Raw genomic sequence first — 13950 nt, forward strand, 5'->3', positions numbered from 1 at the left:
AGCAGTGATGTCATACGTGTCCCCCTTTGCATTCAGCCTTGTCAGTTCATAGAGAGGTACTGTCAACACACAGATAACAGGCACATGTACATCTGTTGAACGTTTTGTATGCAAATGACACACACAGCATACCAGGATAAACCAATGTCAGCTATTGTCAGATTTCAGTGCCATCCTGAAAGATCACTGATTTGTACTATGGCCACAGCTACAAAGACAAACAGGAGTAGTTTATCAGTCTTGTTTGAACTGAACTGATCAAGTCTGTGTTTCCCTTGGGTTGGGATCAGGCCTGTGCTTTTGTACAGATTCAGATTCAGCCACTTTTACAGTTACAAGTAGCTTCACCCTTCACTCTATGTCTTTGGTTAAACACCAAACAGACCATGCCATAACAATCACTCAGCATGGATTGCGTAAGTCTCACTCTGTCTGCCTCATTCATAGACACAGATTCACTCATTAATAGATCTTTAGTGGAGCGACAAGGTGCGCTACTCAGCCTGGAGGTACAGAAGTCCAGTCCGCTGGGGATACTGTCCCAGGACGTGACATTTCTGGCTGACACATTTGACTGACACACTTTTAACTGGGTTCGACATGGAGGAGAACCAGGCTTCCAGGCAAAGAGGAAGGCATATGTTGTCGCCAGCAAAGCCTCCCGTTTTATCCGCCTCCGACTGGACTAAGATGGGACCCTGGCGATCTGTCTGTGGCGCAGGCTGAGGGACATCTGGAAGCACACTGGACGTAGCATGTCACACACACAGGATCGTTAACATTGTTTTGTCATGTAATATGCGTAAATGTACAACCGTGTTCTGTCACACTGGAATATTACAACAAGGCAGAAACGAACATAATAATGAGTTCCTACAGAAGGTCATTACCATTAAACAGTAGACAACCTGTTACTTACGTGGACCAAATTAAGTGTCAGTACATTGGCAGAGCAGATACAGGACTCATTCCTCATCTGACAGGCAGATCATTCTAGCTTAGGCGGTCATTCACATAACCACCCTACCATAGCCAGCTCCAAGCTGTCAGAAGAGAGGGCGAGGTGTAGGACCCTGTCTAATACTACAACTGCTGCTGTTGTACCGGATGTACACACAAGGATATAAATATGACTAGCGTAGCCCCAGGCTTCTCTGGCGTTCAATGAACCGTGAAAGCCTACACGATGTCACATCGCTGTCTTTCTGTGGGGGAGGACAGAGGAACGCGGCACTGCTGCCTCCTCACAACCCTGATTGGACGAGTTTAGGGTTCCTTTCACCACATGATTACTACTCACTCTGGTCACTCTGGTCACTCTGCACGTAGTTCAGCTGGCTTGCCGTTCGCCAATCATTGTACACTGTGTAAATCGAAACAAGCTGTAAACAGACCATTGGGAACACGATTAAAACTGTTGTTTTGTTTCATGTGAATGCGACTTGGTAAATTGAAGATAAAGTGCGTTTGTAATGGCCGTGTCTCACGCCCAGGGTTCTGTAATGATCCATATGATCATTGCTCCCAAGTGCACACAGCTTTTTTTATTCAATCACAGCATATTCAATCACAGCAGACTCTTGCTCTCTGTTTCTCTGTTTCAAAGACAAACTCTCTCTCCCTCCCTCTCCCTCTCTCATCCTCTCTCTCTCTCTCTTTTTCTCTCTCTCTTTCGGTATCTCTAGTGGAAAATGCTTCCGTTATTTCAACCAGCGCAAGTGACTTGTATGTAGCCTCTCTCTCTTGCTTCCCCTCTCTCTCTCTCTCTCTCTCTCTCTCTCTCTCTCTCTCTCTCTCTCTCTCTCTCTCTCTCTCTCTCTCTCTCTCTCTCTCTCTCTCTCTCTCTCTCTACCTCACACCACACTAACGCTCTCGCTCACCACGCGTTCCTCCTCGCTCCCACTCTCTTTGTGCTCCTGTCCTCTCTTTCTCGGAGCGAGGGATCATGCATCCTTTTTCTCCCTTAGCCTCCTCTCCGCTTGTACGTTGTCATTTCAGGGTCTCTTTATCAATCGAGTCGTTGTTGCTGTGGTTCCCTATAGGGCTGCTTACCAGAGACTGTCCTGCTCCACACTGTCTGAGGGACTTGTAGACGGGAAAGCAGCTGTCTGCCGAACTGCTGGTTCTGCTGGGAAGAAGATCACAATGGGGCTCCAGGTCTCTGCATAGACCTACTTGTCACCTCTTTTACAATTCAGGACACAATCATTTATCTCTGTGCCCTGATTGCTTCTCTTAACTTCAGGCGGAGTGGATATCTTGCTGTTGGTAAGATTGCATTGCAATGTTAGCGTGCGTGGGGTATGTGTGCATGTGTGGGTCAATGAGTCAGAGGTATGTGTGTGTGTGTGTGTATGCGTGAGAGAGAGCTAGTGTGAAATTACTGTGCAAGTGTGCAGTGCATTTGAGAGTGTGTGTTTCAGTGAGCATTCAGCACTCATGCCAGAGTGAGTCTTTAGGTCCCAATCTGTGTGTCAATGTGTTTTAGTGTGTGTGTGTGTGCTGCTATGTGTGTGGTGCAGTATCGCTCTTCTTGTTCCAGGAGGGCTTAGCATCTGTTAGACACACACACATACATACACCTCCGAGTCTGCTAGTATCAATGGAAGTAGTAGAAAGGAGAGAGGGGGAGAGATTGAAGGGTAGAGTGGAAGAAAGAGAGATTTCTTATGATCACTGTAATGCCTCTAAACTCCCAGGACAGCAGGCAATTATTACCAGTCTCGCACATCACCGTCACATAAAACACACCCATTAACACATTAACACATAAACACACAAACACACGAATACACAAACATGCTCTCTTTTTCAGACACACAATCCTCTCTGTCTCTCTCATGAAAATACAAAAACATACTCTGACACCATTCAGACAAATATACTCTCACTCTTCATTTTGTTCACAAACACTCACACATCCAAACCGAACACACATTCCCTCCCTCTCACACGCGCACACATTTGTTTCCGATCCCCTCCGCTCCATGTGGAGAGACTGAGAGGGCACTCTGAGCTAACCATTATGGACCTCCTGTCAACCCACGCCTCAGTCTGCCTCCCTCTCTCACACTCCCTCACTCAGGTGGAATTGAAGGAGCACCCGACTATAGCAGCTGACACTGTCACACACCGACTCAACACCGTCTGAACCACCGTCGGACATTCGTCACCTGTCTCTACTACCTAAACGACAAGACCCGAGGGCAGCCGACAGTGGATGTGCTGTTTCACTCTCCTGTCTCTGACTGTCCCGGGACTGAAGCCAGCCGGCGGAGAGGACTTTCTCTCATTCTCGCAAGACCACTTTACCACAACTCCTCCTTCAACAGGTCTGACGACAGCTGAAGCTCGAGGCAGAGGAGGCGAGCACGCTCTCGGCGCCCCCCCGGACGTCCACAGACTCACCCGCAGACGCCTCCACACTGACTCCAGCAGCGGGCCATCATGCAGGTGTCCTTCGCATGCACGGACCACGGCCTGAAGGCGCCCCGGAATGGCGAGCACAGCAAGCAGAACGCCACCAGCCCCAACACGACCAGCCAGGCGCGGGCACGCTTCCGCACCGTGGCTCTGATCGCCCGCAGCCTGGGCTCCTTCACCCACCGTTACCACCACAACTTGAAGGAGTCCACCGCCAAACTCACCGGCATGAAGTACCGGTATGTAACCGACATGGACAGGCTTCATGATGAAAGGAACCTACATTATATGGCCATCTAAACAGATTAAACATGTTACAATGTCATTTGTAAACACATTTGAATATAAATTATATTTAAAACAATTATTGGAAATACATTGCAATACAGAAATATTTAAATACATTACTTGAATGTCGGTAACTCATATTATACGCATATTAGAATGTGCTGGAAATTCTGAGATGTTTGTTTCACTATAAAAATAAGTATACTTCTTTTCATACACAGTACTAACAGTAATATGACAAAATATAATACAAATCCAACAATGGATGCAATAGTGTACATATTGTATGCATGGATATCAGAAATATCAATGAGGTCAAACCAATACATTTCAAATTGTAATATTTCATGTGTGTGGCCTGAGAGCCAGCTTATCACTTTATTCAAAACGCATCAATCCCTTTAAATGCTGCTAGTTCTTACAGTAATGAGCTGCAGCACATGGTGTATTCCAGGGTTGTAGTTTATCAGATTGCACAGGACTGTGGAACCTTCTGGAGGTTCCTGTGTGCCCCAGGCTCCATCATGGTCTGTGGCTCTCTCTGCATGTCGTTGGTCTGCGGTTATATATTCTTCCAGTAACCACCCAGAGTGCTGAGGTCTAATGAAGGTGTTCAACAGTAGCCACTGCATGCATGAGTCACTGTGGCACTGACAGGGCTATAGCCATGCATCTATAATCATCCACGAAGGCCAACCATACTTGTAGACCATGAGTGGACTCGCAACCCAAATATGCTGAATGAAACACAAGCAAGAACCTTTCTGGTCAGTGTTTGAAGTGGATGACATGATCCCCATGTTGTGTGCCACAACAGTGAAACAGAGAGGGATGGAGAGAGAGAGAGACAGAGAGAGAGAGGGAGAGAGAGAGAGAGAGAGAGAGAGAGAGAGAGAGAGAGAGAGAGAGAGAGGGAAAGGAGAGAGAGAGAGAGAGAGAGAGAGAGAGAGAGAGAGAGAGAGAGAGAGATAGAGAGAGAGAGAGAGAGAGAGAGAGAGAGAGGAGGGGTTGGAGAGAAAGTGATGGAGTTGGAAATGAACGAAAGGCCATGAGAAGGATATGGAGAGATGGCAAAAATAGAAGGATGGAGAGATAGGGGTGGAGAGAGGTATGAAGAGAGGGGGATCGAGTTGGAAATGGACAGAAGGCCATGAGATGGGAATAGAGAGGACAAAAAGGATAGAGAGAGAGAGAGAGAGAGAGAGAGAGGGGGGGGGGGGGGTAGGGGTCGAAGGATGGTTGCAAAATGGAAGCAACTGTGGGAATGTGAGCGGAGTGTGTTGAGAAATGTTGCAACAATCTGCTTGTTCTGGAATCTTCTTCAGTTTCCATAACAACATCGTAATGGTCCATCTCAGTTCATCTGTTCGCCATAGGAAGCCATCTGAGCTGGTTTTAACTGGTATGATCCAACCATGTACTGAGGACAGAAGGTATGATTTAGTTGAGAAAGCTGCTGGGTCCGAATGTCCTGTGGGTCTGGACTCTGGTGCCATCCAGTCCATACACATCCCGGCAGTGTCAGAGCCTGTGTTTACTGTAAGATTAGCTCTCATCCATCATCCCAGATTGTGTTTAAGGGAATTAGAATCAAGCCCTATCTAAACCTCTCTAAATCTCCACTGTAAATATGACAAGGCAGAGAGTCTCCAACTCTCTCTGTACTTTCTGCAGACGCTGTAGAGGGTTATTTCTGTGCTTCTCACTTTTTGGCTCTCATTCTGCCACCCACCCCCACTCCTGTGTCTGTCTCCCTGCAAGTTCCTCCCAGCTGTTTTCATTGCATGAACCTCACGTGTCTTCAGAAATATAAGATGAGATAGAATCTCTTTCTCTGGAAAGGAAAAAGAGATAGCTCTACAGCCAAATCTGAGTTTTAAAATATTAAATTATTATTCATATCCATTATTCTTTGAAGTCCTTGTGCTTTATGAAATTGTGTGTGTCATGTGTGTGTGTATGTGTGTTGCCCTGATAGTCTACAATGTCTAAGTGAGTCAGCCTGTAAAGCAGAGTGTGAAAGTAATGAAACAGGCAGTAGATCCACTCACAGTTATCGTGGAGACATGAAATATGTTTATTTCAATTAGAAATTCTCAGGCTGTCACCATCAGTGACAGTCTCAGCTATATTCCTGTCAGCAGCTTCATAAAAAAAGGAACCACTACCCCATTATAATTTACTAACCTAAAAAATACTGAAACCATAATCATATAATTTGTGCACAATTACACATAGCTGTGTTATAGTTCAATTTTTGAGTTACTGAGACTGTATCATTTTTCTGAGCATGGAACTCATACCCTTCAGGTCTTAAACTACACTTCCCACACTGCATCAGCAAGGTTGAATGCAGTTGTCTTGGCGATTTCCTTGGAGTTCCACTCCAGTGCTTTGTGCTGCACTGCAGATGTTATAATCCCTTCTGCCATCTTGGACAGTGGCCTATCACTGATCTGCAGTGTGCTCTGTATGTGTGTGTGCGCATATGAGCGAGTGTGCATGCGTGTGTGTGTATTTGTGTTACTGTAAGTTCACAGTCTCTGTTTCTGTGACTGCATAATGTGTCAATAAATGGCAAAAGTGAGAGAAAAAGGGAGAGAGAGATATACTACGACAAACCAAGAGAGAGACAGAAATAAATAGAGACAGCAAGAGTGTGAAAAATCGAGAGACCTAATCTCTCAACATGTTCATACACTTCTCCCCATACGGATTCATTAAGACAGTCCCTTTTGAAAAATAACCTAATTATATTTCTACAAACTTTCAGGGGCAACCGAGGAGTTAGTTCCTCTGGTCTAACACTTCCCACCCCAGGGCAACCCATGACATTATTGTCCTCTCATGGATGACCCTCCGAGCCCACTGGGTTTACATCCATAATCAAGACTCCCATTACGACAACAGGCCTCCTCGACTAGACTTTAGCCACTGGCTTTTAATCAACCATTGAGTAATGACACTATACCCACCCTCAGCTCAACCCACCCCCAAACCCTCTCTTTCTGTCTATTATGACGTCACCTGATCTCTCTCGCTGTAGCACTGTAACTGTGAAAATTGTGCTCAGTTGATGGTAATACTTTGAGTAAGCATTGTACAAGGCTTAAGGATTTTAGTGTAATTGCATCCAGGCCCCATCCAAAAGAGTTTTTAGTCATAGATGAATGTCAAACAGAAGCCCACCTGGATGAGACGTCCCTACCGTTAGATATTCTGCTTGCACAGGCTTTTCTGCCCTAGTAAGCTATGATTCATTCTGTGTGTGTTTCTGTGTGTTTGGTGTGTGTGTTTGGTGTGTATGCGTGTGTGTGTGTATCCAGTACACTGATGTATTTTTACTTTCCACTATTTCTATTACACATCAAAAGCTTCTCCCCCTCAATGAAATAGATCTCTTAGCATTCTCCACTCTCCACGTATAACCTAGACTGCTAAATAGCAGCACAGTGATGAATAGATCTATTAACCGGGGCGTCGGCAATGCAGAACTCAGCTCCAGCCTTGGCCCAAAACACAGACAAACCAAATAGCCCGCCCCTGCACCCCCTGAGCTATACACAGTGCAACAGCTCTCATAAACACAACAGCAGTGTTCTCCAACCCGAAGCTTAACTCCAGTTATGCATGTTTCACTCCAGCTCCTCCAAGCAATCCCTCCTGCTATCTCGTGCATTACAATATTACAGACCGAGTCGGATGTGGCATCAGTACCTTTTTGAAAAATTGCGGAATGATAAACATGGAAACAGATGCAATTTCCTTGTACATTCGACATGTTTCCCCATAGAAGAGACGTCAGCTGTTGCTGGGAGCAGAGAGTAGCATCACATGGCCTAATCACATCAGGTTCAGGACACTCTGGGGCCACTGTTTACGATTAATTGGGACTTTAAGTAGGTAGAAAGCAGGAGGCACTTTTCTTCTTTCTTTTACTCTATCACACACACACACACACAAACTAAGTCCTTTTGGGGATACAGCTGTCATTTCACATATTCTATTCCGTGTCATTCAGAATACTTTATTTGTGGAAACTGTTTGATCTGATCAGACTTGGTGTTGAGACTTTCTCTTCACTCTTACAGCTCTGTATTCTATTGTCTCTGTACACGTCTCTCTCTCTCTCTTTCTGTCTCTCTCTCTCTCCTCTCTCTCTCTCGCTCGCTCTCTCTCTCTCTCTCTCTCTCTCTCTCTCTACCTCACCTTCTCTCTCTACCTCACCCTCTGTTTCTGTACTGTGCACTTATCACTTGCTCTCAATCTCTCTCTCTCTCTTTCAAAATGCATATCAAAGCTCTATTCAAATTCACCCTCTCTTTTCCTGTCCTTCATAAATTGATAGGTGAGTGCCCAGTTAGAGAGCTTTCTGTTGGGACTAGTACCCAGCAACAAGGCTGTCATTCCTTCTACTGAAAGCTTGAAACAGTGGAAGGACTATGAACGATTGCTCTGACGCTGAGACCACTGTCGTTCATAGTTTGGGCACAAGAGCAGAAGTAAACAATGTTTGTCACTATAGTTTCAGTTCTGTGAGCGTGAACTCTATGTCTATCTGATGAGCTATTTCGCTTGCTGAAGATAGTGGGGGACCCATGCTAAGAATAACTCCGAGACACGACAACCAAGGAAGCTTACGAGTGGTGACAAGCTGGGGTGAGGGGGTGGCTTCAACTGACTCATTTGTCATTTCACTTCGAGGCTTCCTTGGGCACGGCCCATGAGAGAGAAATAATGTTTACTACATCCCTGTTTAAACGCCATCGTCTAGATTTGATTTGTTTGTTGCAACAACAAAAAAACGTTTATATTTCATGTCCCGTAACCACTCCCAGGGTCAGAACTTCCCTCCTCCTTGTGTTTGCTTTCACAATCCTCCCCTTCTTCAACAGGAACATTTTTCCATTTACAGTTGAGTAATTTAACAGATGCTTCTATCCAAAACCACATACAAAGAGTGCATATAGTAAGTACAGATAAAGATCATCGCAGATCGAAGGTTTTAACAGTGTTTTCGGTGATTAGAGCTGAGGGACGCTCTGTGTCTCCAGCCTTTTCCTGGAACTCCACCAGGACTAGATGGAGGTCCTGATCTTCTGAATCCCTTTGTTTATCCAGTTGTCCCTGGCAGTGATGCTGCATACAGCGTCTCTCCAGCCTCTGTCACTTCAGACTCACTGGCTCACGAACGAGAGACACCCTTCCTGAAATGGTCTGTAAGAGGTCCAGACACACACAGTCAAACAGAGGAGGGAAGAGGCGAGAAGAGGGCAGGACGGGTCAGTTATGAGTTTGTTGTGGTAAGGAAGGAGGTTAGGGGTTTCATGGAAGGTCACTGATCACTGATACCAAAACTGATTAGATAGAAAGAGACAGAGAGAAAGAGAGATCGACAGTGAAATTGACTGAAAAAAGCCCCCCCCCCCCCCACACACACACACACACACACACACACACCAAACACACAGACACACTATCAGACATGTAACCCAGAAAGACGTCTCGAGATCAGAGCTCCAGTCTGAATCCATAATTCAACACAGGAGCTCATGATATCTCCCTCCTTTCCAAGCCTGCACAGTTGTGACTGTCTCTCCCCCCTGCCAGGCAGCCAGATGTGAGGGCGACACTGTCTGAACAAATCCTGGGCTTGTCAGCAGTACGGTTTGGAGTGTGATCGGGTTAATCCTTGGGGTGTTCATTCAAAATGTTTGTCCCATTTACAGTGCATTACATCTTCGGACTGCTCCAGAGAGTGATTACGTGCATAGACTGTAACTGACGTCTTTGCCACTGTGTCTGTGCTAAATGGGGTTCAGATCAAGTTGCATCGGTCTCACTTCGCCACAATCATTAGCGGTCTGTTGAGCTGCTCAAGGGGGCTGCAGTTCTTTATGAGGTCATTAGTGGTGGTGAACGGATGTCGGCACCGAGAGCTGCTGATGAATCCTGTTGTCGCTTCAGTCTCAGGAGTTTCAGCTCATCCTGGAGTTGATGCTGTTGTTGTTGATGCCATTTGTGGTGCAGTTGTGTTGGAGGCAGACATCCCAATCCCAACCGCATTTCCCGCATAGCATTTGCGGCCCTGACGCCCGCAAATGCTATACAATCTCCCGGAAATCGGGGATTTTGTATTTAGAGCGAGCAAGCGACTGTCCAATGGTCAGTCATTTCTGGTAGAGACAGGTGCATATCGCGCGTCTTGACTCTGCGCAGGGGGGGGGGGGGGGGGATAGTATAGAAGATGCCCACAGACGGCAACCATGCTCTTTCCCTCCTTTTCTTCTAAAATGTCAGTGACTGACATGTTAACATTGATAAACTTTCGCGACACAGCGTCACGCACATTTTTTGCTTGAGTTGAAAATGTTCAACTCGTAAGGTAATGAACTGTCTACTCGTCTTACTCGAGTTAAAGCAGAAAATAAATAAATAAATAAAGTTGCAAAATGAGATGTGATTGCATCTACAGTAATAAAACAGCAGTCAATGTTTATGATAATGGACACCACAGACGCCTAGACAAATCTATTTTTTATGAAGCAGACAATGAAAATGAAACAATTACACATCCATTATGTGAATGTGGAGTCTTGCTGGTATGCGGGTTTGTTGGGTTCAAGTCTGAAAGTGAATGAGAGAGTGTGTAAAACAGTTTCCAAAAGTGAAAACATTCTGTCCTTGAAATAAAGTTTAGTGTCCTCAAAGGGCTGTATCTTGTCAGACCTCCCCCAGAATCGCCAGGCTACAGTGATAGATTGGCTACATGAACTGCAATTTTGCAGTCAGCTATGAACTCTGATTCACGAATGCATAAAAAAGACAACAGACCCAGCAGTATTCAACATTACACGTTGGGATGACTATTGATTTGGAGGTGGGAGGTTAGCCTATTTTATTACTTGTTCTGCTTCAAGCATTACTGTCAGGACAACAAAATGCCTGCATGTATCTTCAAGAGCCATTTTATTCACGTTATTGAATTCTACAGTGACACCAGCTGGGATGGCATGTAAGGCAGGCCAAAATCTTTTAAAATGTTCTAAATGTGAGAGATCACAAACATGAGGACAAAAAAATCATAGAATGAACCGATTTGCTCCTATATTGTGTGGTGTTTGTCCTCGGGGTTCCCCTCACACATCAGGATCTTGTAAATATTCAACATGTTGAATATTTACGATTCACGCTCGGGGCGGCTCCACGTTCTTCTGAGCAAGTTCGGTCACTCTTTAACCGTTGCTTTAACACACCTCACACTGAGGGAAAATCTGCTAAGATTAAGGGGGAAATCGGCCCCAAATCAGCCCAGTTATCTTGTGTGTGTACCCAGCATTAGTCATTTACATATGACTTGCGATTTCTCTCCATAGGAACCTGGGGAAGTCAGGCCTGCGTGTCTCCTGTTTGGGGCTGGGTGAGTACATTTCATTAGCAAACCACTGATGATTTGATTAGCATCCATGTGCATGTCGGCTGGGCCCAAGGATTCTCTCCAGGTGCACTGATAGGTGTGTCTATGAGAGCCAGCATGTGAGCGTGTGGAGGAGGGGTTGTGAGTAAAGAATTTTAAAAAAGGACTTCATGCTGCAGCGTTCTCAGTGTAACATCCTCTCCCTTGACTCCATCGACTGCGAGGAAGTGGAGGGTCAGGACAGTGCAGGACAGCTGTTTACAGGCTGTTTCATCCTCAATGAGTTCATATTGAGTACAAACCTGAATTGTCATTACAGTAACATAGCACAAGCAGCCTTATCACCCTCGTTTACCACAACCTCATAGCATCATGGGTCAGTGAACAGCCCTGATAGTGGATATGGGAATTGAACACTTACTGTATGTCAGTAAACGTATAGAGGAACATTTTGCTAAAACACTGGGACACTCATAGTTAATCCTTTTTTTTTTTTTACATGGCTCATGAATACATGATTGTGTGCAGGGCCCTTGAAGAAAAGCTGATCTGCAGCCACTGTGGGACTGTAGGGTAACTGAGGGTCAAGAAAATAAACATAGCCCAGCTCATGTACCGGGGCCTGGGAGAGACCAGGGGGGGCTATGTTTGGTCCCTTCATTAGATCTGGTGATGCTAGGTGGTTATGACAGGGACAGAGGGACTGTGGTTGGCCACAACACAACGAGACCCACAGTCATTCTCATGAGTCACGCACACACACACACACAAACATGTACATACAAACTGAAAAGAGAGAGGGAGGGTGGGAGAGTGTGATAGAAAGGAAGAGCGAGAGAGCGAGAGACACACATCTGCCTCGGGATGATTTTGTCGCGGTGCACCATGGGTAAGTACAGTCTTGAGGGCGGGAACATTTCAGCGCGGGGCGGAGGGCGGAGGGCGGAAGAGGGTTCCACTTGCGGGGCTAGAAGGTGATGATGAGTGTCACATATGAGGGTCGGTCAGCCCGTCTCTTTGACGGTTCCCTCTCACCTCCCAACTCATTACATTTGAAAAGACAAAGAAAAGTAAGTGGGGAAATGTCGCAGCGACCACTCAAGCGTGGTTAACTGTGCTCCTGGTCTTGGGGCCTAGAATGAAAAAGAGTATTTTCAGCATGTTCCACCCCATCTGTTCCACTTACTGTGTGTTCTCCTCCACAGGCACTTGGGTGACTTTCGGTGGGCAAATATCAGATGAGGTAGGACATACTGCTTGTTTTCTTCCTAGTATGTAACACACATAAACAATTCACTGTAAACAGTACATCGTCCCTTGAAGCGGCAGATACTGCATAAGCACATGATTTATGTTGGCATCTGAACCCGTGATCTCCATGACCACCGTGTTCCCAACTTCCTGTTGGAACCTTTCGTTCGGATTCTATCTCAGCCGTCTACCAGGGGAGCTCTGCCTCCCAGGCACTTCCCACCAGTCATATCAGGCCGGTCTCCTTCCTGTCAGAGCCTGTTAGGGAGGGATGTTCCCATGCTGTCAGTCTCTCAGCCTGCCTAGGAGGAGTACAGCCCTGTCTGTCCTGGGTGCTGGGCAGAACATGACTAGAAAAAGGCAAACGCACAAGAGAATAATACTCTTGCTCATCATCATTTACCAGTGATGTGTTTTACGCAGCACACACTTTTATCTAAAGTGATGCACAAGGGTGGGGTTTGAAACTGCAAACCTCCTCATCTGCTGTCAGATGTTCTAGCACTGAGGTACTAAATCATGATAGATTCTGGTCCAAGTTGATTATTTGACTGCTGTTTGTGGTGTTCTTGTGTGTTGTCAGGATCTATAACAGGTAGTACCAGGCAGTCAGCCAGCCAGATATCCAATCAGACAGCCAGATATCCAGTCAGCCAGCCAGATATCCAATCAGACAGCCAGCTATCCAGTCAGACAGCCAGATATCCAGTCAGCCAGTCAGATATCCAGTCAGACAGCCAGATATCCAGTCAGACAGACAGATATCCAGTCAGCCAGCCAGATATCCAGTCAGCCAGCCAGATATCCAGTCAGCCAGCCAGATATCCAGTCAGCCAGCCAGATATCCAGTCAGACAGCCAGATATCCAGTCAGACAGCCAGATATCCAATCAGACAGCCAGATATCCAGTCAGACAGCCAGATATCCAGTCAGCCAGCCAGATATCCAGTCAGCCAGCCAGATATCCAGTCAGCCCTCCCCCACATCATGTCTCTGTCTCACAGGTGGCGGAGCAGCTGATGACGATTGCCTATGAGAACGGGGTGAACCTCTTTGACACGGCGGAGGTCTACTCTGGGGGGAAGTGAGTGACACCTCAGATCCAGCCTGCGTCAGGGTTGCTTCTGGCTTCCTGTCCAAACCCTCCTGATCCAGACCTGGCCCAGCTCCTGAACAAGCAGACAGGGGCAGGACCCACAGCTCAATGCTGACAGCTCAGTGTTTAACAATGCGCCTCTGATTTCAGTCCAAAAGTAAAATTTGTCTCGGAAACATGTTGGTTCTTTGCCAGCCCGGCTCAAAGTGAATCAGATTAAGACCTGATGTCAATGTCAAGGTTAAGACAGAGGCTTTTACTAACATGATATGGCAGACTGCTGCCTTTATCTTCTGCTACTTTCTAGAGGATTTTCATCTGAGATTAGTGGTGCAGATGTGTGGGAGATAAGGCACACACACACTAAGAGACACACACAAACAAAAAGACACAAACACACACAAAGACACACACACACAAAAAGACACACATACACACACTGTGGCGATGGCAGAAAAGTAAATCTCCTTGCTTT

At 46.1% G+C, this 13950-nt stretch overlaps 1 protein-coding gene across 2 annotated transcripts in view; it reads left to right on the forward strand.

Moving 5' to 3' along the window:
• Nucleotides 1-13950, forward strand: part of kcnab1b (potassium voltage-gated channel subfamily A regulatory beta subunit 1b) — a 28730-nt gene that overhangs the window by 3234 nt on the left and 11546 nt on the right. The window contains exons 1-5 of one of the 2 annotated variants that reach the window (XM_047027652.1): nucleotides 1924-2268; nucleotides 3086-3662; nucleotides 11088-11131; nucleotides 12334-12371; nucleotides 13384-13463. In XM_047027652.1, the coding sequence (XP_046883608.1) occupies nucleotides 3448-3662; nucleotides 11088-11131; nucleotides 12334-12371; nucleotides 13384-13463 (377 nt within the window). In that variant the 5' untranslated portion in view covers nucleotides 1924-2268; nucleotides 3086-3447. Of the gene's footprint in view, nucleotides 1-1923; nucleotides 2269-3085; nucleotides 3663-11087; nucleotides 11132-12333; nucleotides 12372-13383; nucleotides 13464-13950 lie in introns of those variants that run through there. The other variant, XM_047027651.1, reaches the window with a different exon arrangement.

This window comes from Hypomesus transpacificus, chromosome 10 (assembly GCF_021917145.1).
Source record: "Hypomesus transpacificus isolate Combined female chromosome 10, fHypTra1, whole genome shotgun sequence".
NCBI classification, from domain to species: domain Eukaryota; kingdom Metazoa; phylum Chordata; class Actinopteri; order Osmeriformes; family Osmeridae; genus Hypomesus; species Hypomesus transpacificus.